We start from the raw sequence: 18,966 nt of genomic DNA, 5'->3' as shown, positions 1-18,966 counted from the left end.
AGTTGTAAGGTAATACCAAGTATACTTTGAATTATTTAAGTTTAATAAAGTTTTTATTGAGGACTAATATGAAGAACCTGAAGCTGGAATATTGTTTCTTTACCATATGTAATCATTATACCTACTAGTCTATACAGCATTTGTTCTTGCCCTAATTATAATTTAAGTACGTTTTTAATATGTACCAAATTTATTCTCTTTTTCTGCATTTTTCTCTCTCACTACATTTGTCTTGATACAATACTGCCTTAAAACAATTTTTTTAATGTATTTATTGTCTCAACTCTTGCCATTCCACCTCAGAATATATTTCTGTTTTTCTGTTAATTCATTTAAAGCTCTTATTTGAAATATAAATGACTCCCTGTAAAACATTAAGCTAGGAAAAGGACCTGGGTTTTGGAGACTGCCAGAGCTAGCTAGCCATCTGCTTCTTAACAAGTTACTTGCTGAAAGCATCATTTCATTAACTGCAAAGTGAGCATAATTATAGTTATGAGGATTAAATAATAGATGTATAAATTTTATAATGTCAAATGTAAGTACTAAGTAAAAAGACTGAAATTTTTATAAAAAGATAAGGGCTCAATTTTACAAAAAAAAATGTTAGATTTTTAATGTATATTTAAGGAGATAGAATTTTAATACAGAATTAACCTAGTGAAGTACTTAAATTCCCATTAAGATTACTGGCAGGCTAGCTTACTCTCTTTAGAATAAAAAAAGCAGAAATAGTCATGAGAAAATAGGTTTCCATGTATTTTGTCAAAGCATTTAACACTAGATAGACTGAAATTTAGTATATACCTATATTGCCCAAAAGCAGTCAAAATGACTGCATTGTGAAAGAATAATATCGGAGCACTCTTCACTTATGTTCCTTAGCTTTTCCAATAACTCACTTCTATTCGACATTTCTTTCATGAATTTAGGGCGCAAAAGAAATAAACAACTTATTAGAACAAGTATCACTGCATAAAGATTCGAATAACAAGTACTAGTTTAGCTTATTGAGCAACTGCAACTTATCAAGTGTCGACAATTTATCATGTACTTGTATGTTATCATGTGACGGTAATCGAAAAAAAAATGAAAACTGTTATTTCAATACAGAGCCAAACTGGTCATATAAGAAATTTACTCAATTCAATAATAAGAGTCATTTGATTATTTAAAATTTCCCAAGCAGTGAAAATGACTGCTTTTGGGCAATATAGGTATAACACATATATATATACCGGAAATGAAGGAGGGGGAGGTAACTACAATTATTAATAAACGCATTTATATGTTGTACAAAAAGTCACAAAATTCTAAGACATTGTGCCCTTATATACATAATTGTTTTTCTAATTGAAATTAAAAAGCAGTCAAAATGACTTCCTTGGGCAATCTAGTGTTAAAGAACTGCTGGTTTTAGTATTTCCCATTGCAGACTTTAATACTTGATTTAGAAAGCACATAAAATGTGGATTATAAGTGACTAATCATGATGGTGTTAAAGTATTTCTTAGATTGATCACTTTTGATTGTCATTGTGCATCTAGACTACCTCAGTCTTTGGGGAAAGGCTTATATTTACCCTGACACTTAAAATATAGAAGTCCTTTAAGGATTCAAACTTTAAAAGACAGAATAGCCCAGACTAAGGATTCAGATTTTTAAAGACAAAATAGCCCTTCTCGCATGGCTCAGTGGTTGAGCATCAACCTATGAACCAGGAGTCACGGTTCAATTCCCAGTATGGGGCCTGCAGGAGGCAGCTAGCTGATTGATGATTCTCCCTCATCATTGATATTTCTATCTCTCTGTCCCTCTCCCTTCCCCTCTGAACTCAATAAAAATATATTTTAAAACAAAATTTTAAATAAAGACAAAATATAAAACTGAATTTCCAAATAAGTTTTTACTCATTTCTCAGTAAATAAGAAAAACTATTTCAGCAGATCGTGTCCTATTGCCACAGAGAAGAATAGAGCTTCCAACATCCATTTTTGTTATATGTAGGGGAGACCAATATATCTGAGTATATACTTATGGAATAAGCATGTAAATATGCTTTTAGTCTTTTAGCTTGTGCCTGTGTTTGTGTGTGTGTGTGTGTGTGTGTGTGTGTGTATGTGTGTAAGTATAGGCATGAGCTTGCATTTGGGCATACCTTCCCTGTGCACTCATAGATTGCTTAAAATTTTATGTCTTTATGGCCAGAATTATGAGTTTTTTAATGTGTAGAATGTGTGGAAAATATAGACCTTGCTTTTTTTCATATATAGCACTTCTTAATAGAAATAATAAACACAGGATTAAGTTTTTTGTTGCATGTCTTCGAATTAGATTCAAGAATCTAGTCATCAGTCATTGAATGAACCTATATTGAATTGCTTATAGGTGCCTAGTACTTTATTAGTTACCAGGAATCTATACGAATAAAAGGGTAATATACTAATTAGATCGGACATCTTCCAGACGTCCTTCTGGAAAAAGCCATGGTGGCGGGGCCGAGGCAGAGGCGGTTAGGGGCGGTCAGGCCAGCAGTGGAGAGCAGTTAAGGGAATCAAGCCGGCAGGAGAGAGCAGTTAGGGGGATCAGGCCGGCAGTGGAGAGCAGTTAGGGGGATCAGGCCGGCAGGGGAGAGCAGTTAGGGGGATCAGGCCGGCAGGGGAGAGCAGTTAGGGGTGATCAGGCAGGCAGGCAGAGGCGTTTAGGGGCGATCAGGCAAGCAGGGGAGCAGTTAGGAGCATCAGGCAGGAATGCAGAGTGGTTAGGGATGACAGGCAGGCAGGTGAGCAGTTAGGAGCCAGTGGTCCCAGATTGCAAAAGGGATGTCCAACTGCCGGTTTAGGCCTGATCCTGCAGGGAGGTCGAACATCCCCTGAGTGGTCTCGGATTGGAGAGGGGCGCTGAGGGATTCCCAACCCCCCCCCCCCCCTGCCACCGCCATGCACAAATTTTGTGCACTGGGCCTCTAGTTTAAAATAAAATATGAAATATAAGGCTACTGATCTGCAAAAAACAAAATGCTTGAATTCTATTGTTTCATACTTTTTAAAAAGTTTAAAATAAGCATACAGCTACAAGACTTGCAATTCTGAATGTGAATTGATCTAGATTGTATTTCTTTGGGCACTGCTGTTTTTGTTCAGTCTTGGGGTGGGTGGTGGTTGTTTTTTTTTTTAGTCTGGGAGTTGGTCTTTTTGTGATGAAGGTGGGTGTTTTCTTAAAAATGCAAAAATATTAGGCTAGTGTTGTGTATATAATTTTGGTTGATGTGGTTTTGTGTGTTTTACCTATTTAGCTTGTTGGGATGTGTGTGTGTGTGTGTGTGTGTGTGTGTGTGTGTGTGTGTGTGTTACTAAAGGCTTTATTAGAACAGGCTGTGGCAAAAAATCCACTTAAACTGTTAAAATAATAAAGTGGAAGTGTAGAAGCTACAATACAATGTATTTGAAATTATAAGTAAAATCTACTTTTAAAAAATATCAGCAACAAATTATAAGCCTGTTGAAGTTGTCATGTTTATTTGTAGCAGTTTTTTTTTTAAATTACATTATTAAATTTAAAAAATTTTATTCTTGTTCAGGTTTGTACTAATGAATTTTTTTAATGATTGAAAATATGCTTTTAAATTATGTCCACAAAGTATCCATTATACTGGATACTTTGGACATAATTATAAGGTAACCTATTACAATTTAAGGGAGAATCCATATTTTTCCAGAAAAATATTATTACATATAAAAAGAAAGGCATTAATTTATTGATTGACTTTTCTTAGTTCTTTCTAAAATTACCTTGATATTCTCAAAGATTGATATCTTTTCAAGTTTAGTATTTAGTATGGTAGTACAAATTGTCCTGAGGTTATATTCATCTAATTAAATAAACTGCATTATTCTAACAACCTAGAAGAAAGAAAAGCCAAATAATTCTGGAATGTACTTGGTTAGAATCATTTTTTTTTTTTTTTTGCATTCCTGATCACCCCTGGCTTTTTTCACATTTGAATACCAGATTTTGCTGGTCTAGCCTAGAAACTAAAAATAGAATTTTCAGTGCATCAGTACAGTGATGTCACAGAGGCCTTCTAAATTCTGGTCTGATTTGTAACTAAGGTACAACACTTCATGTTTCTACTATTCTCTTACAGTAGCAGGATGTAAAAGGGACATAAATGAGATGATTTATTGCTGCGGGTGGTGTTTAAAATCTAAATGTTTTAAATTTGATGGAGCAATGGAGGATGGAGCAAGCTGTGAAGCTGCTCCAGTTAATCAAGGGTAGAAAGATACAATGGTTTGTTTTTGTTGGTGTGATATAAGATGCAGTGATTTGTTGATTGGATGAGGAGTGTCTTAATTAAGGGAATATTAAAAAGATCCTGAATTAAATGCTTTATAAAAAAGTCAATGACTGACCACCTAATTCAAATAAGTTGAAAGTACTCTGTTCATTATAACTACATTGTGATCATTGATTGCATTGTGAAAAATATTTTTTGTTTTCTTCCAGTGTGAAAAACTCAAATTATTGTCTCCCATCATATACTGCTTATAAGAACTATGATTATTCAGAACCTGGAAGAAACAATGAACAGCCAGGCCTCTGTGGCCTAAGTAACTTGGGAAATACGTGTTTCATGAATTCAGCTATTCAGGTAGGTATTTCCAAACAATGTGAAACTCATGTGTTTTGTGAGAGTCAGTAATACAAGAAGAGTAGACTTGGGTTTTGTATGTCAGAACATGAGTATTATATATGTTTTGAGAATTTTCTATTTTTGTGGAATATTTACACATACGCGTTTGACTCATTCATTCTAGTGCTGGTAATAGAATATCTTTATCAATGTTCCTCAATTGGGTGGCATATAATTGATTACCACATAGTGGAAGATTAAATATCACTTCATGCAAAAATATAATTCCAAACAGAAAACCTAGGCTCTCTGAGAAGAAGAAAAAGCTAGTGAGATCTCTACAATATTCAGTAGAAGTCTCTTGGTTGGTTGTTTCTGTTTTGTTTTGTTTTGTTTTGTTTTGACATTGATGGGAATGTTAGAGAATAAATATATTATGGTCACCAATCTTCTAACTCTAAATAAAATTATATTTAAATCTTTTTTTTTTTTACCTTAATGTGAAGTTAAGATTAAAAAAAAATTTTATGAACCTCCTTTTGTATACATATTCTAACACATCACTTTTCCTTAAAGATCTTTAATTTGGGGATATAAGAGATCACTACCTTTTTCTCCTGTATCTCCATGGAGCGTCCCTTTTTGTCCTACTCTTTCTATACCCTCTTCCAACTTAACTTGTTAAATATTTATGTCTTTTCTTGATTTTGAAGTAACAAGATCTATATATATCTTAATATCACTGTCACTGTGTATAAAATTAGAACTGGTTATTTACTACCCCTTTCACAAATAAGAATTTTTTTCAAATACCTGAAATAATGGCACATACTGTTTTTTATACTTAAATTTTAATATATTTTTTTTGTGTGCAAATTCTGAATTTTACTTTTAAATTTGCAATTTTCTGTTCTCGATTCATATTTAATGCTGAATCTCCTTTGCCTAGGCGGCAGCCTCCAAAGATAAAGATTAAAAACAGAATATGGCTTGATAAGGACATTATTGCATATCTTTTTTTACTATCTGAGAAAAGTGTAGGACTGTTCACCATCCAAAATTATAAATAAATCCTTTTGTAATTGTCTTTATAGCATACTTGGAAAAATTAGATTTAAACTGTCATCACTCTGTAGATCAGGAGTTGGCAATCTTTTAAAAATGTACAAGGGGTCATAATTGGTTAGTTTCTGATTTCTTGGTTTAGAGTTGAGCCACTCAGTGTCTGTTGGAGATACTATGTCGATTAATAAACTCTTCCATTAAACCTTATTTGATGAATAATATTTATTCAATTTTAATGTGAATTACTTTATTCAAAATTGCTTTTTTAGGATGTTAGCACTAATTAAACAATTACATTTTAATTTTTCTGGGAAAGGAAAAATAAAACTCATCTGAGAAGGACAATAAACATATTGTCCTTATCTTTACTTAGGTAACAAAGTACAGTGCGTTCGTTGTGAGCATTCAGAGATAGGGATTGGGCAGACAAGTTGCAATTTTGTTTGTATTATGTTGGACTACCCTACTGATCACTGAAAATTATCCTTAATACCATCTCTGAAAAATGTTTTATATAAACAGTCAAAGTTTGATATAGTTTGAGGTTTTTTTAAATATTCTAGTATAGAAAAACAATGTTGGTGCTTTTTCATAAAGATTACGAAGATATTTTAACAGCATAGGCAATAAATATTTGGGTCTTTCAGAAGAAAGCAAGATTATTCATGCTGTCATTCATGGGAGGCTCTGTCTTGCATTCCTTTTAAGGCAATATTATATTCTAGTTTCCTGTGCCTTTGATGTAGTCTATTTACTGTTTGTCTCCACATGGTTAAATGTAATTTCTCAAAAATGAGTATTAAAATTAAATCATCTAATCAGCTATATTGAGCTAGGTTTGGCATTTGTTTAACTTCCTTGTATATGTTTTAAGGTGTCAGAAACTTCGTTTTATTAGTTTTTACTACTGTTTAAAGCAATTTTATTACAAAAAAAATTTGGTAGATGTAATGCCGACACTCGTTCTTAATATGTTTCACCTTCACATATTCTGTTTCAACTGAGATACAGTCATGAGGGTGAGGTTTGTTAGGGTGATAGTATGTTATTTTCTGGTAATCATAAAGTATGAAAAATTGCTGACGTAAATTTCAATAAAGTATTTTAAGCAGTAGATACATTTCATGTCTGTATCTTGGTTGGTTGGAAACTGTATTTTCTCCAAAATAAAACTCTCCAAGCAAATTGCAGAGTAGAAAATATGAGTTTATATTTTTGCTACTTTTGACTTTTAATCCAAATCCAGAATTAGAAAAACTGGTACTTCAGTTTTATTTTCTTAAATCTTCAGTGATTTTCAATTGATTTAGATGTAAGCCCTCAACCTAAAGTCGCAATAGTCACACTAATAGGGAATACAAAATGGTAGCAGTAACCTTTTTCCTCTGTTTTATAAACACACATGTAAGTTCTTAGGTCCACAGATGGAAATGATAAAAGATAACTAATAGAGTAGTTTTTGTTTTTGTGTTTTCAAATTTCCTTATAACTTCTGTGAAATAGAAGACAATTCATGAACATCAGAAAATATTATGAAATAACACTTAAACTGATAATTTAAGTTTTAATATAGTTTCTTATATTCAGTAATCCTAAAAATATGAGTGGGCATTTTATAGTATGTGATCATGATTTATGCTTAACCCATCAATAGCCCTGAAATAGTGAAATCTTTTTGGTTGCTCATTTTTAAAGATTAAACACCAGTCTGTGTGATTTAACATTATTGTTATTCAATTTAATTATATTGGTGTTTAATGTTTTCTCTGATGTGATAGTATTTGTGAGCATTAGATTTTTCTGATGAGTATGGTACTGTCATATAGTTTCAATTTATTAAGTCATTTTTATTTAATGTGAGATACTTTTGGTCATAAATCTTGACCTTATGGAGATTATAAACTAGATATTGTGATTTGCAAACTCTTTTGCTTTTTAGCATGAAAAGATTGTAAATTATTACTGTGAAAATTTTAATTGTATTATTACTGTAAAAATACTGTTTAAATCAGTATTTAAACAGATGTAGTGAAATTGCTTTGACTGGGTGAAGTGTCCAGAGTCCCATCTGCTTTCTTTTACTTTACTTAATGGCCCCAGAAGCATTCTTATGGGATACCAAGAATAGTTTAAAAACCACATTGTGGCCAGAAAGAAAAGAAAAGAACACATCAAAAATTAATAATATAGGTTAGGAGCACACTATGAAGTTATACTGCCTGGATTAAACACATCTCTGCTACTTATTAGCTGTGTTATCCTATACAAGTAATTTCCAGTTCGCATTTTTTATCAGATGAGGAAAGTAATACCTATGTCATAGGAGTTTTGTGGGGATAAGTGAGTTGATGAATATAAAGGTCTTAGGACAGTGACTGGCACATCATAAAAGAATTAGGTGCGTATTAGGTCGATATTATTTTGTCCGTTTTTAAATTCAAGGAGTCAAGCATAGTGACTTTGGAAAAACTCCAAATTCCATAGCCTGTATTTTTGTCCTTTCCTATAAGTCTTATTCCACTTTGGCTGGACTTAGTGAATGAAGAAAGAATTGAATGTACTTTTATTTTTCACTGTATTATTCAATAATGGAATTTATCATCTCCCTTTTCTGAACTGTGTCAGTTTAGTTCTCCTTAAGCAAATTGATAACCAACTGGTATAATAACGTGGAACTATGTATGAATATTCAGTCTACAGGGAACTAAAAATTCTTGAGTTCAGATTATCCCTGAGTAGTTATGATCATAGGCATATACTACCATGTCCTGGTGGTACAACTAAGTTAACAAAATACCTTTCTAGTGCCTTAAATGTGTATTACTCCGGTGAGAGAATGTCTAGTTTTTTTATTGGAGGTTATTTTAATTAGCATTAGTTGAGTAGATTCAGGAGCACTCCAACCTTGTCTTTTTCATTGTCAAGGCCTAGGAGGCTCATGATTGGCTTCCTGGAAGAAGCAACTCTTCAGATGGATTTGAAGCAGGGGTGTGATATGGTCTTTTCCACTGGAAAGCAGCATGGCGTAAGATGGTTGTTTTCAAACTTTTTACTTGGAAGTAGTAGGGCTCTTTAAATAGACTCTGGGAAGTCATTGAAAATTTTTATAGTAATCAAGGACCTGTCCATTATTCCTGTCATACAATGTAAAATCAGTTGTGAATTCCAACCTTCTTAAGGTCACTTTGTGATCTCGGTTGGGAAAAAAAGTTATTCAGTAAATTCAAAAGAATGTTTAATAGAAAGTTTAGGATTTGGTGTTGTGTGTTTTTTAAGACTTAAAGAGAATGAGCAGTACTCTACAGAGATAACATTCTTTTAGGAAATTAGATTCTCATTATATTATAAAAACAGAGGAAAATGATTACTGAAGCTATTACTTCTATGTTCCTGTACTTCATAGCTTTGAATATGATTCAAATAGTGTCACTAGAAAATATAATTGGTATTATTTAATATAATACTATTCTCTCACCTTAGACATTCTTTTTCCTTTTATTGAAACACAAATTCTTGGAAGCAAAGTTTAACATGAAGCTTTCTAATTTTATTCAAATTAACCAAAGTTATAGTTAAATAAATGAGTGTGGTTTCCATCAAAAAAAGAAACACTTAAACCCCGAGACATAAAATTTTTAAAAATACTTATGATGTTAAAGAAAATTACTTCTTCTGATAAACTGAGAATCTGACTGACTAAAAATTCAGAGTTCTTCCTAGGGCAAATTTTTATCTAATTCAGGAAATTAAACTCAATCATTTGAGTTCCTTCCATATTATGTGCCAAAAGTTTCATGGCATGCTATCATCAAAAATGTGTTAAATCATCTATCAAATGACAACTCCATCAGGTGTTCTATTTTGATAACAATAAAGAAATGGAAACTCCCTTACTTGTATTAGATCCATTCACTTTCTCAACACAGATACTAGTGTTTTTACTTTTCTCATTGTTAAAACTAGGGTAAGGGAGAAGTATTCCTTTTAAAAGAGAGGGAGGACTGGGAAAAGAGACCTTGAATTCTCAAATTATTTTGGGGACGAGTATATATAACATAGTTCTGTAAGAATTTAGTTTTTATAGCTGGGGGAGAAATGGTATCTCTAAAAGAATGCCTTGTACCTGTGTAACTGGTTAATAATGTTTTTTTCGTCATGAAAACATCCTTTCTTAACCTCAGATACAGGGTGGGACGATCTTATTTTTCTGCTCTTCACATTCTTCCAAATGAATATATACAAGTTTCTTTAGGATTAATACTTCTATTTCTGATAACTTAAATAATTTGCTTAATGACTTAAATATTGTTTGTCCCTAGTTCTATAATAGGATGAATATAGAATATAGGGAAATAGAGAGGTTATTTGAAGGAGTTGTAAATAAGTACATCTGGTTCTAATAAAGAATGGTTTTACATTACTCTGGCTATAAAAGATAACACCAATTTAATATAAATATGTTCATTAGGATTACTTACAGAGATCACATCTTAATATGATTAGACTGAAGTATCTTGTGTTGATTTTTATTTGTAATTGAAAGGAAAATCTGTAATTTATAATGGTAACTACAAATATGCCCCCCTCCAGAAAACCAAAGTGAAAGAAAAAATGGTTCTAGATGTACTTTTATTACCTAAAAATCAAACAGTTTATTTTCTTGATGTCGAAATCTTTCTAACACATATTTTTCTCCTTTATTAAAATGTATACTTACATCATTAATATTTTATGGATGAACATTTCTAAAGTGTGTCAGGCTTATCCTCTAAATTATAAATTGGTATTATTAAATAGTGTCACTAGAAAATACAATATATTGTACTAATAGAGCCTTTAAAAGTAGAAAGCCAGGTTAAATCCCTATTAAGGACTTGTTTTGTTGTATTTAATGTATACATTTAAATTCCAATCTGTTGAAACCAAGCTGTATATATTACCAAAAGGCCCTCACTTAGTGGATTTTTTTTAATCTTCAGATTATCTTCTTTCTATTTTAGTTTGTGAGTAGAAATACTTATGGTGATGCTCATTATCCATGACTAACTTTATTAGTATTGTTACTTTGCCAATAATGGATGCTTAGTTCAATATTATTTTAGTACTATACGTATGGAAATCAATTGCTCAGTGTTATCAATAATCTCTTTACAATAAATTGTAAACTATACCAGGCAGGTCAGTGATCAAGCAATTAATTAAATCATTGCTTTAATTAATAATAATATTTAAAATAAGTTAGTAATTCTCATAAACTCATTAATATATTAACAGCCCAGTAACAAACCCACAGCCTCTGATAATAATAGTACCCTTCTTTGCATAGTGTGGGTTGTTTTTCATCATTGTCTCTCTCTTAATTTCTCTTCACAGAGGTGTTTGAATAAGGTGTCCTTATTTTACTGATAATGAAATTGAGGAAAGAGAAGTTTAAGTAACATGTTACCTACTTAAACAAGTTAATAAATAAATTAAAACTGGGTTGTTATGCAGAATATTCTGAGGTCGTCTATCTTCAAAATTATACTAAACAACTTAGAAGAAATCCCTTTAAAATGTTTTATTTTGGTCAAATGTACATAACAAAATTTACCATTTTAACCATTTTTTAAGTCTACAGTTTAGTGGGATTAAGTATAACATGTTTTGCAAACTTTTAAAATATTTTTTTAAGTTTATGCTGAATATATGGCCCCCATAATGCAAGATACTTCCATAAAGTAATATAATTGTTGTATAGTTCAAAACAGTTTACCTAGGAATTATATACATCTTTGTTCATTTGATGGTAAGAAGTTCAAAATAATTCAAGATCTCCTTTTAGAATTGTTATCATCCTAAACTATGACCAAAGAATAGGTATGAGTTAGACAGGGGAGAGGTGATGTTAGCTAGAGCAACAAACTGTGCAAAGACCCTAACATGGGCAAGTTTGAGGACAAAAAGGAGAGTAACCTATGGAATAATATTTGAAGGGGAGTGATATAAAATGAATTAGAAAAAGTAGACAAAAGCCAGGTCATATAAGGGGAATTTGAATTTTAATGTATTACAAAAGCGTTGAAGGTTCCAGGTTATCATCATTTCATTTGGTTTATTGTAATTCTCTCCTAGCTGATTTCTCTGCTTATACCCATAATCCCTATGGTCTGTTTTAAAAAGAGTAGTCAGAGTGATTCTTTCCAACCAAAGGCATTTCCTGTTACTCTTTGTCTATAACACTAAATGCCTTTTCATTTCACTCAACAAAAGCTAAAGTCCTTAAAAGAGACCATAAAGCTGTATACAATCTGGCCCCCTACTATCTTATTTTCTCCCACTTTTCTCTGTGTTCACTTTTCTCCATCTTCACTAGCCAAGAATGTTCCAGACTGAGTATCTCTGAACTTTAAATTTCCTATACCTGGAATGTTTTTTCTCCAAATATTTATATCCTTGCTCTCTCACTTCCTTCAGGTCTCTATTATCAGATTCTTCCCAACTCACTCTATGCAATAGTAACTACCCTCCCTACATTACGTACCTCAATCATGACCTATATGTATTTGGGTTTTGTTTGCCTGTCTGTTTACCCGCTACTTCCAATGCACACGCACTCTCCATGAACTCAGGGGCTTTGTTTTAGTCATTACTATAGCCCCATTATCTAGAACAATGTCCCCATTATGTAGAAGGCACTCAAATTAATGAAAAGCAAAGGAAATCACAAGTGTGTCTCTAGTTTCTGAATTATACATCAAAATGATAACCATTTAATGAAATTGGAGTGGTAGGAGGAGGGACAAAATTAGAAGAGTAGGTTCGTAGAGGGGAGAAGATAATTTAATTTTAGGATTATACAATTTGTGACATCCGTGTAACATCCACATAGATCAGGGTGGGGAAACTATTTTCTGCCAAGGGCCATTTGCATATTTATACCATCATTCAAGGGCCATACAAAATTACCAACTTAAAAATTAGACTGCTATATTTGGTCAAACATTTAACTCACCGCTAATGCCTTGGCAGGGCCAGACCAAATGATTTCATGGGCCAGACGTTCCCCACTCCTGACACAGATACATCATAGGCAGATTAGTATATATCCTATCTAATAATAGACAAACATGGTAATTAACCATACCTCCGACATGCTTCCCATCGGCTAATCAGGGTGATATGCAAATTAACTGACAACCAAGATGGCAGCCGGCAGCCAGGCAGCTGAAGCGAACAGGAGGCTTGCTTGCTCCAGTGAAGGAGGAAGCCAAGGTTCCCCGCCTGCTGCTCTGAGCTGCACTCTAAGCAACTATGTTGCAATTATAGAAGCTAAACAATCCCCAGAAACCTGCTTTCAGCCAGGCGGGCCTCAGAGCTGGAGTTGCAACAGTGTTTCAATTATAGAAGCTAAACAAACCCAGATACCTGCTTTCAGCAGCCGAGGTCTCAGAGCTGGAGCCGAGCCTCAGAGCTAAAGCCGGCTCTCAGCTCCAGTTACAGCCATAGAAGATAAATAAATCCCAGAATTAAAAAGAAAAAAAGGAGAGGTTGGGAGCTTCAGTCACCCGCCAGCCTGAAAACGGCCCTCAGCGCCTCATCCAGGCTGGCCAGGCACCCAAGCGGGACCCCCACCCTGATCCGAGACACCCTTCAGGGCAAACCAGCCAGCCCCCACCCATGCACCAGGCCTCTATCCTATATAGTAACAGGGTAATATGCAAACTGACCCTAACAGCAGAAAGACTGGGAATGACTGGTCACTATGACACACACTGACCACCAGGGGGCAGACGCTCAATGCAGGAGCTGCCCTCTGGTGGTCATTGCGCTCTCACATGGGGGAGCTCTGCTCGGCCACAAGCCAGGTTGATGGCTGCCAGTACAGCAGTGGTGGTGGAGCCTCTCCTGCCTCCTCCTCAGCAGTGCTAAGGATGTCCGACTGCAGTTTAGGCCTGCTCCCTGCTGGCAAGTGGACATCCCCCAAGGGCTGCCGGGCTGCCAGAGGGATGTCTGATTGCCATCTTAGGCCGAATCCCTCGGGGAGCAGGCCTAAGCCAGCAGGTGGTCACCCCCTAGGGGTCACAGAGGGCTAGAGGACATAGGCCGGGCTGAGGGATCCCCTACCCCCGAGTGCACAAAGTTTTGTGCACCGGGCCTCTAGTTATTTATAAGAAAATTATTGATACTAAGATAGGTATACTTTAAGATTCCTCTTATACTCATTAACTACCATACCAAAGTATCTCTGTCATCTTCCTAAGACTTGTTCCATTAATCAACTCTTCTTTTTCTATACCTTTAGCCTCACCTGATCACTGTCTTTCTTTCAGCATACATACATGGTTAAGTCTTTTTTATTTTTCTATTTTTTAATATGTTTTTATTGGTTTTTATAGGGATAGGGAGAGGGATAGAGAGATAGAAACATCAATGAGAGAGAAATATCATTGATTGGCTGCCTTCTGCATGTCCCCTACCTGGGATTGAACCCATAACCCAGGCATTCGCTCTGAATGGCAATACAACTGGTGACGTCTTGGTTCATGGGTCATCATTCAACTAGTGAGCCACACAAGCTGGGAGGTTAAGGCCTTTTTAAACTGGATAGGAGGGGTGGAGTGAAGAGGAGCATTGACCTTGAAAAGGGTGGTCTTTCTCATCTCTCATTCAGTAGTTCTTATCTCTGCAGCATAGTTGTGGATGGGTGGGAAGAGATTAACCACAGAACTTACATGCATATATACTACATAACCAATAGACACACACTGTACTAGGTGTACCAGTTAATAATGCGGATTTTTTTCAATAGATGGAGTTACACATATGTTGATATATATGCGATTTGATATGTATGCTATTTTTTTGTATTGACAACAAGCTTCAAAATTTCATATGTCAAATTTTCTAAAGGTATTAACATCATAGATATTTTTACACTTAAAAGTGTTGAATTTCGTGCCCCAAAAAAGCATTTGCAGGAAGTTTTAATTCATTATTTTGAAGTGCTGCTGAATACTTCGGGAAGCTTACGGTGAACATGCTCCATCTCAAGATACTTGTGAACGCTGGTTTAAACGCTTTAAAAGTAATGATTTCAATGTGAAAGACAAAGAACATCCAGGTCAACCAAAAAAGTTTGAAGACCAACAATTACAAGCATTATTGGATGAAGATGCGTATCAATCTCAAAAACAACTTGCAGAAAGATTAAACATTGCTCAGCAAACAATTTCCGTTCATTTACAAGCAATGGGAAAGATTTTAAAGGAAGGAACATGGGTGCCACATCAACTGAACGAAAGACAAATGGAAAACCGAAAAGTCATCAGTAAAGTGTTGCTTCAACGGCACAAAAGAAAGTCTTTTTTGCATCGATTGGTGACTGGTGATGAAAAGTGGATTTATTTTGAGAATCCCAAACAAGCAAAATCATAGGTTGATCCAGGTCAACCATCAACATTGACTGCAAGGCCAAATCGCTTCGGAAAGAAGACAGTGCTCTGCATTTGGTGGGATCAGGAAGGTGCGGTGTATTATGAGCTTCTAAAACCAGGTGAAACCATTAATACTGATCACTACCAACAACAAATAATCAATTTGAACCACACTTTGTGAAATGACCAGAATGTGCCAGAAGACACAGCAAAGTAATTTTGCTTCATGTAGTACACCATCACACACTTCAAAACCAGTTAAAGACACATTAAAAGATCTTGCCTGGGAACTATTAACCTACCCACTATATTCACCAGACCTTGTTCCTTCAGATTATCACTTTTTCTGATTGATGGCACACGCACTTTCTGAGCAGCACTTCAAAACATACGAAGAAGTGGAAAATTGGGTCTCTGAATGGTTTGCCTCAAAACAAGAAAAGTTCTATTGGGACGGTATCTACTAATTATCGAAAGATGGGGGAAATGTGTAGCTAGCGATGGACATTACTTTGAATAAAGCACTTTTGATGTTTCTCTTGAAAATATCATGTTTTCTTTGATTACAAAATCCACTTTATTAACCAGTATACCTAGTAGTGTTTTGAAGGCCTGGGGTGGGGAAGAGGGACAGTGTGAGCAAGAATGGGTCAATGGGGGGCGAGGGGGTGGGTGGGAATATCCTATATAATAAAAGGGTAATATGCAAATTTTCCGGGAGCCGATCCATGCTTGCTGTTTCAAGGGACCTGGCATATATGGCATACTGTTCTTAATATGTTTGCTCACCTTCTTGGCACTATGTGTTTTAACCAAGGTCTCTGAGAAAGGTTGTTTCCCCAGGTAGGGATTTTCCCCTGAAGTTAGGGAGGGAATAAAACCTCTTAACTAAGTGCCAGGCGGGTAATTAATCACTTTAACTAGGCACAATCATGCTTAAGCTACATAATCTTTACTCCCTGGAATGGAGATAAGAAACGCCCTAACCTTTGGAATAGAGATTGATAGGATTGGAATCAACTGGTATACAGATGTAACAAGACAGAACCAAGAAGACAGAACCTACACGGAACCTAGAGACAGAAGAACTTTGATGGAGAGAACATGGCAAAAGATCCTGGACAGAAACTGGCAACAGAACCTAGAGACAGAACCTAGCGAGAGAACCTGGCTGAAGAACCTAGAGACAGAACCTGGCTACAGAACCTGGATAGAACATGGCAACAAGAGAACCTGACTAGAACCTGGTGACTGAACCTGGCTGGAGAACCTAGTGAGGGAACATGGCTACAGAACCTGGCTGGAGAACCTAGCAAGAGAACATGGACACAGAACCTGGCGGGAGATCCTAACCAGAACTTCGCTGGAGATCCAGACCAGAACTTGGCTGGAGATCCTGGCTAGAGATCCTGTCTAGGCTGCTGATCAACTGAACGCTGTCTCCGTGTCATTCCTTCTTTGCCGACTCCGTCCACACCTTTGGGGACCCCTGGACCTGCTGGGGTTGGACCCCAGCACAAATTGACCCTAAAGGCAGAACAAATGGGAACAACAGGTGGCTATGACATGCGCTAACCACCAGGGGGCAGATGCTCAATGCAGGAGCTGCCCCCTGGTGGTCAGTGTGCTCCCACAGGGGATCTCTACTCAGTCACAAGCCGGGCTGACAGGCTGATGGCTGTAAGCACAGCAACAGTGGCGGGAGCCTCTCCAGCCTCCTTGGCAGCATTAAGGATGTTCGACTGTGGCTCCCCGGCTGCCAAAGGGATGTCTGACTGCCAGCTTAGGCCCGATTCTCCCAGGGAGGGGGCCTACGCTGGCAGGTGGACATCCCCCGAGGGGTCCTGGACTGCAAGAGAGCTCTGGACAGGCTGAGGGATTCCCACCCCCCAGTGCACCAATTTTTGTGCATCGGGCCTCTAGTCTATAATACTTTAAACAGTAAAGATAATTTTCCTTAAAAAGCTTGAATTTTTGGAGACTGACAACTTGTATTCAAATTCTAGTTCTGCCACTTATAAATTATGTGACCTTGGATAAGAATAAGAAGCTTCTTGCTGGGTCAGTGTGGCTCAGTGGTTGAATGTCTACCGATGATCCTGGAGGTCACGGTTTGATTCTGGTCAGGGCCCATGCTTTGGTTGTGGGCTTGATCCCCAGTAGGGGGTGTGCAGGAGGCAGCTGATCAATGATTCTCTCTCATCATTAATGTTTCTGTCTCTCTCTCCATCTTCCTTCCTCTCTGATATCAGTAATAAAAATATTTTTAAAACATTTTTTTAAAGAACTTTTTAATTTTTTCATCTGTTAAATGAAAGTAAAGTTCTTACAAAGTGTTTGGCACATAATAAGCAGCATTTAAGTATCAACTGCTGTTATGTTGTTATCTTCACTATCATACCATACCATAGAAATTGCTTTTTATAAGGTTACTCTTGACCTCCTATTTGCTGCATTCTTTATCTTTGAGAAGTTAACATCTCCTTATCACTGACAAATCTCAAATCTGTCTCAACCATAATTTTCTCTCTTGACTGTCCCTCCAAAATATAACTACTTGGGGCCCAGTGCATGAATTCGTGCAGTGGTGGCGTCCCTTGGCCTGGCCGGTGATGGGGGCCAATTGGGGTCGTCTTACCCAGTCCCAATCAGGGTCGATCAGGGCCGGCCAGCCAGGGGGAGGGACTGTGGGAGGTTGGCCAGCTGCAGGAGGTTGACTATGGGAGTGCACTGACCACCAGGGGGCAGCTCCTGCATTGAGCGTCTGCCCCCTGGTGATCAGTGCGCATCATAATGGTCACTTAGGCTTTTATATCTATAGATTAGACATTGTGCCTAGCTTATATATTATAGATAACTCAAACTCAGCAAGACTAAAGGTATATTCCCAGATTCCTCATCCTTTTCTTACATTCTCTTGTAAGTAAACCATCCATCTAGTAACTCAAGTAAAAAACCTGAGACTTATTAGCCCAAGTCCTGATCATTCTACTGCCTCTTAAATATCACTCTCCTGTCAGTACACTGTCTCAGTACTTGAACATCTTTTATGTGAACTACTAACACATTGTGGACCAGTAGTTTTATTGCTAGCTTTACCCAGTGGCCAGATAAGTCTCTATTGAATGAGTACAAAAAAATTTTACGTAAATGTTAAAGGCATGCTTTAAAATTAAATACCCATTGCATTTTGAAGTTATTTATTACATATTCTTAACAAGCTAATATCTTTTTAAAGTATGATACTTTGTAAAACACTGTGTAATATGAAGCGAGAATTCTCATGATCTGTCCACAATGTGTTAAAATACTACTATATCTAGAACTCTCCTCTTTGTTCCATGGTTTATCCTCTTCCAGTCCATTTAGTAGACTGCTTTAAGTCATTGTTTTAAAGTGCAAGTATGATTATGTTACCTCCTTGCTTAAAACCCATGTCCCATCATCTAAAGGATAAAATCCAAACTCAATCTTACCTACCTCTTTAGCCAAAACTGAAGGTCCTTGAAGTTTCTTACTTTTCAAACCTCTTTGTGTACACTGTCACCTTTTCACTAGTTGTCTTTCCTACATCTCCTGATCCCTCTTGTTTTATGCTGGCACATACTTATTATATAGTGAGAATCATGAAAATAGAGATATTTTTGGTTTTCTTTTATATCCCCAATGTTTCTTTTATATCCCCAATGCTTGGCATACTCTCAGTAAGTACATTAGAACAGTGTTTCTCACAATGTGTCAATGAATGGGGCAGTACTGGTCGGCAATAAAATAAGTATAGAAATTAAGAGTAAGTGGTCCAGAACTTTTACAGGAAAAGTTTACGTCTACTAAATCTAATAAAAATGG

At 36.0% G+C, this 18,966-nt stretch overlaps 1 protein-coding gene across 3 annotated transcripts in view; it reads left to right on the top strand.

Annotated features, from left to right (window-relative positions):
* The window catches only part of USP15 (ubiquitin specific peptidase 15), a 127,472-nt gene that overhangs the window by 68,457 nt on the left and 40,049 nt on the right, over window positions 1-18,966 (top strand). For all 3 annotated transcript variants that reach the window (XR_013995479.1, XM_081082312.1, XM_081082313.1), the window contains one exon: window positions 4,510-4,654. Coding sequence is in view for 2 of the 3 variants with exons in the window: in XM_081082312.1 (XP_080938438.1) it covers window positions 4,510-4,654 (145 nt within the window). In the remaining variant the exon portion in view is untranslated. The remainder of the gene's footprint in view (window positions 1-4,509; window positions 4,655-18,966) is intronic.

The sequence above is a fragment of the Myotis nattereri genome (assembly GCF_964212035.1).
Source record: "Myotis nattereri genome assembly, chromosome: 2".
Lineage (NCBI taxonomy): Eukaryota > Metazoa > Chordata > Mammalia > Chiroptera > Vespertilionidae > Myotis > Myotis nattereri.
The sequence above is the reverse complement of the archived record's forward strand: the minus strand, read 5'-3'. Positions and strand labels throughout refer to the sequence as shown.